The sequence below is a fragment of the Eupeodes corollae genome, chromosome 1 (genome assembly GCF_945859685.1).
Source record: "Eupeodes corollae chromosome 1, idEupCoro1.1, whole genome shotgun sequence".
Taxonomy (NCBI): Eukaryota; Metazoa; Arthropoda; class Insecta; order Diptera; family Syrphidae; genus Eupeodes; species Eupeodes corollae.
In genome coordinates, this window is record NC_079147.1 from 176,110,821 (window position 1) to 176,123,384 (window position 12,564).

Sequence of the window (12,564 nt, forward strand, 5' to 3'; positions counted from 1 at the left end):
ATAACTTCTTTAATATTTCGTTTTATTATACATTTTTACCGCTGGCTTTATGCGGGAACACAACATCATTTAAATGACTACGAGAATTGTTGCAAGCATCGATTATTTTAAGGTAGTGTTCGACCACTTTTTGACACATATTGCCATAACTTCACGAATTATTTATTTTAAAGTGATCAAGAGTTATTGATTTATCTGCATAAACACGGTCTTTCACGTAGCCCCACACAAAAAGACCAGCGGTGTCAAATCGCATTATCTTAGTGGCTAGTTAATGTCACCACGATGGTAATTACGTGGCTAGGAAATGTCTCTTGCAATTAAGCCATATTCGTTGATTGAGTTAATTTATTGACCAATTTGTGTAATTGTAGTGATATAGTTTCCCGTCGGCTGTACTATATTTCCACTTATCACAATAAAGTCATATTCGCACGAGCTGGGTGGAATGTGGCACCGTCTTGTATGAAATCATATGTTTGCCTAGTCGTATTCTTCAACAGCAGAAACAAAAGTCAGTTATCATATGACCATAACGCTCTGAATTGACGGTAGAGTCGTTACATCATCGTTTTAAAAGAAGTAAGGTCCAATCATAAAAAACATTGACTTTTTAACTTTCCATGGTAAGTATTTGTAATCGGTTTGATTTGTCGAATTGAAAATGTTGACATTTCTCGGCGTCAAAATAAATTTGTTTTAGAGATATATTTGTGCGTGTGTGTGTACGTACGTCCGTTCGCGGAGTATTTTTCGTCGTCAATAGTTTTTTTACCATAGCAGTTTAAAAAAAGGTGAAAATTTTGGTAAACCCAAAATATTGCACAAACCAATAATGCTAGAAAATTGAATTAAGTTTTAAGTTATATATTGTAACGTGACACCATTCCAATATATTGAAAATAAATACAAGTAACGGTTCTTTATATAAAGCAAAAAAACTTTACAAAAATGTTTATCACCTCGAATATTTTACAAACAAAAAACAATTTTATGCAACTATAAATATCGTTTTTGATATAATATAAAATTTTAATAAAAATTTTAAATTTTGTATAAAAATAAAAACTTAAAAAAAAAAACATTACTAAAAGTTAGTACACACCTCTCTTCAAATACTTGAGGATTATTTAAACCATAATCTTCTCTTTATTCACTTGGCAAAATCACCATTTTAGTAGTAGGTTTTAACAATTTGTTGGCCTTGTGCTATAGTTAAGCGATCCGTTTTCGTAAATGTCAGCCTTTCAGCCCTTCTTTTAATACGATAAAATTAATAACTCATTATTAAAATTTACACTAATGAACGATCGTTTTCACTGTGAAGCTGTTCGATTTCAACGAGTTTTTTTTTTGTGTGATTCGATTTATAACTAAAATGACACTTAATGAGGTCTCCGAATTGTGTTTCTCTGTAAGAAAAGCGGAGTTATTTAATGTTAAAATAAAATACACCGATTTCCACTTGCGTTACTGCTTAAGTAAATTTTTAAAGATGGTTTTGTCCACAATTAATAATTTGAATAAACATTTTCATAGTCAATATTCTCAAATTATCCATGCTACGATTTCAATGATGACTTTTAAGAATTTCTTAAGGAACAAATTTTTGCTACATTCAAAAACTAAAGATATTCATTTTATAGATTTAAATAGTATACAAAATACTAGCAATATTTGTTTTGGAAATGAGGCGGAAACTTTTATTAAAAATGAAAATATTTTAATGTCGGATATACAATCCATCAAAAAGAATATACTTATTTATTACCAATTATTTTGCAGAAATTTATACCAAGAACAAGATCAAGTTATCTGTTTTGAGGTTGATAGATTCTCAAGTAATTAAACTCAGTGAAGACTTTAATTATATCGGTGTACTATAAGAGTATCAACACCTCTTTACTCAATCTGAAAAAGTCATTGAATAATATAAACGTTTAGAATTGAAAATTCATGAACAAAGTTTTGAACATATACTTCAAAATATCAAATCTTGAACAATTTTGGCATAATGGGTCTGTTAAAACTCTTTTTAGAAGATAAACATATTTATTCTCATTTATAATTATTCGTTAAAAAAATTACACTTTCATAAGGCAGTACGTTTGCCAAGTGGGTATTTTCTAAACTGTCAATTTAAAAAAAAAAACTAACCCATATGTTTCAGCACAAGTCCAGAGACAAGTAATGACCGACACAAGACAACTTTTTTAAAGTGGAAAAAAGCGTTCGCTCAAAAACCACTGTGACCTTTTTAGTCTTTGACTGAATGTGAAAAGGGAAAGAATAAAAAGGTCACAGTGGTTTTTGAGCGAACGCTTTTTTCCACTTTAAAAAAGTTGTCTTGTGTCGGTCATTTTTATTTCTATTTTTTCAGCGTGGTAAGATTTTGGTACTTGTCTCTGGACTTGTGCTGAAACACCATATGTGTATCGAACCAGGCAACGTACACTCTGCAGGTAATATTTTTAAAAACAAACCCTAGATAATTGGTCCGTCAGAGAAGCTTATACAAAAATATTGTGAAGAAGTTACATACAAATACGAAATGTCTTCCTAATTTAGAAACATATAAAAGCATTCAGATTTAATTAAAATATTATAATAACCGTTATACATAATGTGCTTTTATTTTTAAAAATTACCATTTTATTTCACTGAAACATTTATTGTTCGCCTGAAAATTACTGACAAAATGAATGTTCACAACAACAGATGTCTTTCGAAATTAAATTTTTGTTTGAAGAGTATCACAGGTGTAAAGTTAAATTACTAATTTTCCGGGTAGAATGTTTTTAGAGTGAATCTAAATATACGCCTTAATTTCTTTCAAAAATACACAGACATATATAAATATGTATGTAGTTATATACTATTGATATTGTATTTACGTAGATACAAACTATTTTATATTAATTTGTTGTACAAATGAACAAAGAAAACTGATTTCAATGTTTAATTAATTATTATTTATCGTTTAATTTATTAAAAAAATGCTTGATACTGAAATTCCAGAAATCATAACTAGAATATGAAAATAAATGTAATTTATTTATTAAATTATTTCAATCAACTATCAAGGTAGAACATTTATTAATAAATAGATTTTCATTGTTTAAGGTATCTTCATGTTAGATGACGTTTATGTTTATATTACGACAGTTTCTTGCAACAGTTGTTGCCTTTGTGTGAAAATAGTTTTTGCTTTGTTCCGAATCCACAAGATATATTTGTAAGCAATTTCATTGGTGTACGATGACATGCAATTTTCCTTATAATATATGTATTTGTATTTGTTTCATAATATAATTGTTTAATAATATTTCCTGCAATTTTTTTGACATGTCTTGTTTTGCATGCATTTTAAATATTAATTAATTAGTGTTAAAAATGATATTGATATGAACTGCAAAGCTTTAAGCCCATTGACATTTTGTATTAACGACCAGCGAATTGGCGGGTTACAATTAGTTATTAATTTTGTATCCATAAGTTTAAATAATAAGTTTAAATCAAGTGATCGAAGTCTTGATAGTATCCGAATGAATGCTTCAAAGAATATGTAAAGTTCACAGATTAGAAATTTGGATTGAATTTATAGAAGGAGATTTCGTGGTTATTCGGAATATTGACACTACTATTGGTACGAACAAAAAATGACTTTGAGTGTATAATTAATACTTGCAACATTTTTGCAGAATCGCAAAGTTGTTTCCCCAATTCCTAAATACGTCAAAACATTTTTTAAGAAACTGTGGAATCATTAAAATACATTTAACCAACAATTTTTGATAAGCAGAATCACATTCTCTAGAGGGAAAAATGTGGATCGAGCTTAAAATAAAGAAAACAAACAATTAATCAGCTGTATTCAATACAAAGTGTTAATACAAAGCTATCACTGAAAGCAACGACGCCTAAACGTTTAAATACATGCATACATAAAAGTATACACACACAAATCTTCTTCTCTCCATAAATTATATTACGTAAAGTTCGATGCACAGCTCTTTTGTTTGAATATTAATTGTCACAACAAACTGTAAGCAAGGCTTAAATTCCTTGATTGTTTATCTTTAACGTACATAAGTAATGTGAAGATTAAACTCAAGACCTCTAGCATGGCAGTCCTACTACCATCACGCCATGGGTTCTACATTTACATACATATATTTATATTAAATGTTTTTTTTACTATGGAAAATATGGGAACCCAAACAATCTTTATGCACAAACACTTCTTCTATGAAAACAAATATTAGTTTTTATATTTTTCTCACACATACCATCAGTCGGTTGGTTTTTAAACAAAAACAATTAAACACAATGACACCATAAACAAAAAAAGATACGGAAAAACCCAAAAACAATTAAAGCACATTTTTCTTCCCTAAATTGTACTTATTGACAATTTTAAATTTTAATAATTTTTTGAGGGCCAATAACTCTGAGATTAAATACAAATTAAAAAAATCCTTTAAGGAAAGAACAACTCTTTTATTACGACCAGTTTGATGGAACTGATTGAATAATAAAAAAAACTTTGAATCCCCCATTTCTAGTCGGCTGATGCTATGCGAACTGCATTGCTCGCCCATACAATGAAAGTTGCTCTAACACCCGATAGATGACAGAAAACTGCTTAACCGGCAATCATATCTTTCCACAAAAAATGGCCAGGAAACTTGGGATAAGAAAAACATACAACAAATAAGACTTCCCAAAAGCAGCTTGTTTGTGGCTTCGCTTGCGTTCTTGAGCCTCAATACTCAAACAATCTGCAACTATAGCAGAAGCCGACCACATTCAAACGAAAGTAAAACTAAAGCTTTTTATCAAGCAGCCAAGAGCCAACCACCATCGTTACCATCGATGGCTAAGTTCACTTACCACTTTTGCCTGTCTTCGTCTTTCTTGAGTTTGTATAGCCGCAAACGCTGCACTGCTGCTAAGCCTGATTGAGAGTATTACAGCATAGATACTTTTTGCGCCAATACTTGAGAAGCTTGTCTGTCTGATCTCCATTTGAGTGTTTTACTCTCACTCTCTTACGCGAAACGCGTCTCCTCTCCAACTCCGTCTACCACTCAGCGAGCCACACCACCGCCACCCTTCACCCACCGATCATATTATGATTGAAGGAGGGAGCTCTAGATTCGTTTTCAGTTCCATTGACTCTTGTGTGACTCTGTTTATATTGTTAAGTAATTGTTGTTTTGTGTTGTCGTTGTTGTCTTGGAGCATTTGTCGTCATTAGGGGGACTTCGACGACGGTGGTATTCGAGCAACAAGAAGTTACCGGTTAAACAGAGTGATAAAACAGTGGCATTTCATAGAAGCAAGCTTCTAAAACAGTTGTTTGCGGTTGAACATAGAAGACGGATTATTATTGTTTTTATACTATAAAGCTTCTCGCAAGCACAGTGAATATCTACAGATACTTACAAGTGGGTGTATAAATGTGTGTGTGTGTATTTGGAACGTTAATTCGGGCCTATAGGAGCTAATCAATACAAGCATACTATACCAAAGCAACTATATCACTGCGACTAAAGCTGAGTTTAAGTAGGAAAAATTTAAGTCAAGTATTTTGTATTGCTCACAGATAAAATAGTATAAAAGCAAAGAACTGACCACACTCAGCATCCAGTCAAAGGTTTGGAATCAAAACGGTTCTTATCCTTAATTCGGGAAATTAAAAAAAGGTGTGCTTCAAAATTAAGAATTTTTTAAAAATTTTGTGTTTCTTGATATTAATTATTTTCAATTCTTTTTTTCTCGTTTCATAAATAATTTTCCTTAAAAAACCATCAGGAGAACTTAAATAAATATGAAAGTATTTGTGAGTATTCGGATAAAAGTGATAAGATTTAAGCAAAAACAAACAAGAACATTAATTCATAGCATTAGCGAAAAGTGATTTCGTAAAGTTAAAGAAAATATTGGATGTTTTGAAAGTGTATTCTTGGAATGGATTATTAAAACCTTATCATTATGGATAAATTGGATAAAAGCTTATTTTAGAACAAATGCTCGATACAAATCGAAAAAGTGACTTGATACAACTTATCCGGGTTTTTTTCGAAGATCACGTTGAAAATGGATTCAACTTGCAAAAAATATCTTCATTGGATAATTTACGAAATCTTCTTATCTTGTGCATAATGAGAAGGTCATTGGCCCAAAACTATCGCAAACTATTTTTTAAGTTGATGTTAACTTGGTTTTTGTATGGGATCACCATTTACAAAATGTATCCAATTAATATTCTTTTTTTTCTAATGGATAACATTGATGAATAACGCACAATAATACAATTCTTCCAATTAAAAATGAGTTTGGTTGAAATTTTCTTCAGAATTCTAGAATTCATTTTATTATACAAATAACGCAACAGTTGGATTTTCTTTTCTCTTGATAATATCCGAACCGATCTTTTACTTTTATCCATTGTTATTAAAAACACGAAAACCATAAAGTATAATTAGACTTAATTTCAAAATACATATTCACAAATCTGTTTACATATAAAACAAAGGTAATTTACTTTCATTAAAAATGTTCCAAAAGTATTGTTGAACTTTAACAACCCTTAAAGTTGTTTTAATTCTTCAATGCTGCTTCAAGCCTAAACCACTCTTTTTTACTTATTAAAGTAATCCTTTTGGAAACTCGGACTTATAAAACGGAGCTAAAATATAGCATTTCGCTTATATGGAAACTGTTTATACAAGAATGCATTAATATTTCGCTTATCCGATACTAGGAAATATGATCGGGTGCGAATAATACAGATTACAAATTTTATCCGAATTTTGATCAATGTATTTTTTTCAATCATTAAATATAATAAAATATTTTTAATTCGTCTTAACTTTACACATAAAGTTTTAACATTTGAGTGCTTATTTTTATCAACAAAATTAAAAGCAAAACTATCGGTTAGTTAAACAGGAAGCTACAATTTTTCTTCCATACACTCATTACTATTTTCAGTAAAAAGTTTGCTTTTCAAATAAATTAAATGCTAGATTAATTATTTGTATTCCAAAACGAAAGTCAGACAAAAACTTTTGATAACTAAAATAATTTCCAAAAACAATACAAATCAAAACATTTCGCAAAGAAAAACAAAAACATCGCCCAACTGCGTCAAAGACAAAAATAAAATATAATAAAACCTCACATTTCATATATTATTTCGCAACCCGACGTGATCGGAAAATTTAAAATAAAATTCATATAGTAGCTACACAGCTTATTCCACGGATATTTCATATCCATATATCGCGACGACTATGACGACGCGCTGACTTTTGTCATTACCTTCAGAATTTCACTTTCAACGCACCATTGCCAGCCATATATAGGTCCCCATGTAAAAACGTGATCACTTTCGCTGCAAGACAATAATTCAATTGCACACAGTTCATCAATTCCGTTTTATCCACATCATTACAATTGACTCATTTCATTTTGCTTACATGTATACTTGTTTTGCATCAAACTTTCGATTAATATGTCTAATTAATTAATTTACAGGTTTGTTTAGTCGCCCTCTTAGTGGCGTCAGCTTACGCCGGCAATGCCAAGAAGGGCATTCCCCTAGAGAAGAAACTCGACAAACGAGGTCTTCTTAACCTGGGCTATGGCTATGGTCACGCTGGTCTTGATACCGGATACCTTGGTGGTGGTCATGGATTGATTGGAAGCGGATACGGACACGGAGGCCTCATTGGAGGAACTGGCGGTGGAATCCTTTTGGGACAATCCGCTGATGTTACTCGCACAGTTACCCTGGTTAAGGGTGTCCCAGTGCCAGTAGCTGTTGACCGACCATACCCAGTGACAGTTGAAAGGCCAGTGCCATACCCAGTTAAGGTTGGTGTTCCACAACCCTACGAAGTCATCAAGCACGTTCCATACGCAGTTAAGGAAATTGTAAAAGTGCCAGTTCATGTGCCACAACCCTACCCAGTTGAAAAGAAGGTTCCATATGCCGTCCATGTTCCAGTCGATCGCCCATACCCCGTCAAAGTAGGAGTTCCCCAACCCTACGAGGTTATCAAGCACGTCCCATACCCAGTTAAGGTGCCAGTACCACAACCCTACACCGTCGACAGGCCAGTACCATACCCAGTTAAGGTTGCTGTTCCAGTGCCACAACCATACCCAGTAGAGAAGCGAGTTCCATACCCAGTCAAGGTTGCCGTCGACCGTCCATACCCCGTCCATGTACCACAACCCTACCCAGTCACCGTCGAAAAGCCATACCCAGTTGTGGTTGAGAAACAAGTGAACGTAAACGTCCCAGTCCCAGTTGACCGTCCTTACCCAGTTAACGTAGACCGTCCAGTGCCTTACCCAGTCAAAGTACCAGTTCCACAGCCCTATGCTGTTGAACGCCCATACCCAGTCGCAGTTGACCGCCCAGTTGCCTACCCAGTCAAGGTTCCAGTCGATCGTCCATACCCAGTCACTGTAGAGAGGCAAGTTCCAGTTGCTGTTGACAGGCCAGTTCCAGTTCCAGTTGGAGTTCCAGTCGGTGTCTCCTACGGACACGGTGGCCAAATCATTTCCGGAGGAGGACATGGTGGTCTCATCTATGGAAGCGGTCACGGAATCGGTCTTAGTAGCGGACATGGCATCGGTATCTCCAGCGGTCATGGAATCGGTCTCAGCAGCGGGCACGGATACGCTCTAAGCAGCGGACACGGAATCTCGTATGGACACGGACACAAGAAGTAGATCAATTATACCAACCAAACCACCACACAATACCTGCCCAAGAACCCCTCGATAAATACACAAAGGCTTTGACCAACGCTAAACAAATTAATACTTTATTTAATCGTTTTTTAGGGAAAAACAACAACAACAACAACGACGAACACCTTTTTTTCATTTCCACGCGATGATTAATGGTAAATCTATATAAAAAGCAAAGACAAAATCCCTCCCTGGCCATAGTATGTAAGATTCTATTGTAAATTAATTTTCAACAAAAAACATCTAAGATTTTAAAATGTTACTTGTTCTTGTTTGAAAGCTTGTAAAGTTGAAAACAAACATCCAAGTTTTGAAGTTCTGCTTCACGCCTAAAGTCCGATAGCATTAGAATTGTTATTGATTTGAAATTTAGGTTTTTTTTGTAATTGTAACACGCCACCTTGGTTTTTGTAATTTTTTTCGTTAAGTTTTTTTAAATTTACCTTCATTTTCTAAAAACAAAATTGCACAGCATAATCCTAAATTAAATCAAACAAAATAACCCACTGTGACACATTTTCCGGTTCTCGGTCAAGTTTAGTGATGAGCTAACGCAGAGCATTTATGGGCTTTGAGGACTGGAATCTCATTGTGATAATATTAATCAATGCGGGATGATGTTGGAGAGATTCACTATAAAACAGTCTTTAAGGTCATAGATGTTGTTGAGCATAAATTATATCAAAGCATCAGGAACTTGATTGAGCTGCGCAGGAAAAATGTTCGCAAAAATTAATTAACATAAATTATTTTTTTTTATATATACAAACATTTATATAATCGATATTTTAATTTGGGGTTATGCAGGACGAAAATAGAAGGATGGAATACTAAATTACTATTTTATACTCTCTGTCTTCGATGAAGGTTTTTTTTTAAGAAATAAAACGATACAAAATTTATATATAGCACTATACCAACAAATTTTATGTTGAGGTTACTTTTGTGTATGTTTTTATGAATTATTATGTAATTTAATTTTTTAAATTAAGAGAAAATGAAAAATAAATAAAAAAATATAAAAAAAAACTTTTTGTTGTTGATTTTTCTCTTTAGCATTTATGAAAGGAGGAAGGAAAGGACGTTATGAAGATTAATTCTTTGAATGTATCAGGAACCTTATAAGACCAAAGAACATTTCTATTGTTTTACGATTGGGAAGTAGCAGATACCAGTTTTTGTATTACTGTTCTTGCATCAGCTCTTTTAATTGAAGTCAAAAAAGTAAAAGGACTTAAAAAGTGGATATATTTTCACAAAAAATTAAAACAGTTTCCAACAAAATCGCTAGAAAAATGAAAGCCTGACAAAATATGACAGATTTTCAAAGAGTTTAACTTTCCCTTTACCAGGCAACAGAGTTCAAACCGATATCACTAAAGCCTTACACTGATTTTTGCACCATTGCTCTCGAATTGGTTAAATGGTTAAAGAATATATATTTTTAACTTCCCATAGGAAATTATTGTAATGGGTTCGATTTTTCAAATTGAAAATGTTGACATTTCTCGATGTTTCGTCACTAATCAAAGCATACGCATTTCAAGAATTGAAAGCGTTGAACGATTGCCTCGAAATCTCTTTCGACCACTACTTTGAGACAATCCGTCTTCCATATCATTTATCCAAACCTTCAATTGAAAACTCGATTATCCTTCATCTCACTTTAGGTTTTATTTATTAACTAACTGCGCAGATCCTGGCAACACCATCAACTGAATCCTTTTCAATAAAAAGAGGCTGGAATGCTACCCACACTGATAACTTCCCATCCCGTGTGTCGATTTGTCTTGCTTAAAAGTTTGTAGGGTTGGGTTTAAAAGTTGTTCGTTGAATTATTCTTAAAATTTTTAAAATTACCAACAATATTTTTCATATGAAGAAATAGTTAAGTTTAAAAATCTAGTTTTGTTAAACAGATTTTTAGTCGAAACCATATTTTTACCAATATTAGTACTATTTCTTAAATTTTTACAACTTGGATGAAATTAATTTGAGAGATAACAAGATCCGAACATCAATTTTTTCCAAATTTGAGTACTATTTCTTGTGGATTTTATTTTTGTATGAAAAAAAACGGACTGTTGAATTTTTATAAAAAACTACAGAAGAAGACAATATTCTTTATTTTTGAAAAGCCATTTGAGTCGAAAGTAAATTTATACCACTGACAATACGATTTTCTCAAAATTTTACTGAATGTTAACAACAATACTTTTTTTTAAATAAAAGTATTTTAAAGCCAATATCTCAAAGTTTTGCAATGATATTTAATTCGAAAATCAATTTTTACCAACTTTCATAAATTTTTTTGTTAAGGTTTTTAATTATTTGTAAACAAAACTGTCACTTCGATTTTTTTCAAAATTTTACCGAACGTTGAAAACAATATTTCTTATCAGAAAAAATTAGTTGGAAGCCATAATCTCAATTTTTTGAAAAGATTTGTAAGTAGAAATTCACTTTTTACCAACTTTGAGTGATGGTTTTTTACGTTTTTATTTTTTATAAAAAAAAACTGTCAATTCGATTTTTCTCAAAATCTTACCAGATGTTAAAAACGTTATTTTTATTTGCACAAAATTGTTTTGGAGATAAAATCATTTTTATTCGTAAAATTTTGGTGGTGACAAATTTTTTTGTCAGTTATTTTGATTTATAAAAGTAAATGTTAATTGTTTTTTTTTTTTCAAAAAATATACTTGTTTGGTATCACGCAATTTTCTTCAGAGCCCTTTCTGCATATTTCTGCATTATTGTCTGCATAACAAAATTCATATGAAGTCGATATCTCTTCTGGTTCTTGAGCTATGGACGACGAAAAATAAGTCGCGAACGTACGTACACACGCACGCACAGAAATCTTTCTAAGAATCTTTTATTTCGACTCAAGGGACCTTGAAACGTCGAGAAATGTCAAAATTTTCAATTTGAGAAATCGGATCCATTACAATAACTTCCTATGGGAAGTTAAAAAGAAAGTGGGGTCTAGTGTAGGTGAACTACAAATTTTATTAAAATTATTATTAGAATCATTTGTATACAGTTTTTACCAGGAACTATATGTCAAGTAGTACATTCGTAAATAATTTCGGTTTCAATAAAACACGACATTACGATGGTAGAGAAGTCGAAAAAAACGGAGCCCTACAGTATAAACTATTGAGTCACTTGAGTTCAAACTTGTATGGTAAGATCCTAAGCAGATTTTTTTTAGTTTAGTTTGTAAGACTAAAAATAACAGCAGTTCCCATACAAATTTGCTGGTCAAAAAAATATTTTTGTATTGCTGAAGAAAGTTCTTAAGAATTAACGAACTGATTTGAATAATTTTTTCCTGCACATGCAGTCTTAATAATGTTTAATGATCAAAAACGACACTGTTTATTTTTGGATTAAAACAGAACACTAAACGGATACAGGAGCAAGCTCGCAATTCAGTCGTGCTATTTATTTCTATTAAGATTATAAAAATAGAATAACTTTGTAAAATTGGGCTAATAGGCTAGTATTGAAATCGAAATTTAATTTCCACAAACATCTAGGATAAAATTTAGTAAAAAGATGAAATGAAATGTGTAGTGCTTACTCTGTTATAATGAGCAAATACACTAATACAGACAAAAAATTGGAATTTAATTTTTGATTTCAACTTTTATGGGTTTGGAATTTCGCGATCTTGGATTTTAAGGATTTTTGGAATTTTTGGTTTTCGGGATATTAGTTTTCATGAATCTGTACCAAGCCTTTTCTTTTTTCAATGCAAACTTGAACGCTTTTGTTCTAAACTAA

The 12,564-nt window shown here is 32.1% G+C and overlaps 2 protein-coding genes across 2 annotated transcripts in view; one reads left to right on the plus strand and one right to left on the minus strand.

The window, feature by feature from the left end:
* LOC129938852 (angiotensin-converting enzyme) overlaps nt 1-12,564 on the minus strand; it is a 193,021-nt gene that overhangs the window by 63,847 nt on the left and 116,610 nt on the right. The gene's annotated exons all lie outside the window — the stretch shown is intronic.
* On the plus strand, nt 5,582-9,648 carry LOC129938853 (uncharacterized). The gene is made up of 3 exons (XM_056046658.1): nt 5,582-5,708; nt 5,818-5,845; nt 7,546-9,648. Exons 2-3 carry the CDS (start codon nt 5,834-5,836, stop codon nt 8,749-8,751), a joined length of 1,218 nt encoding a protein of 405 aa, XP_055902633.1. The 5' UTR covers nt 5,582-5,708; nt 5,818-5,833; the 3' UTR covers nt 8,752-9,648.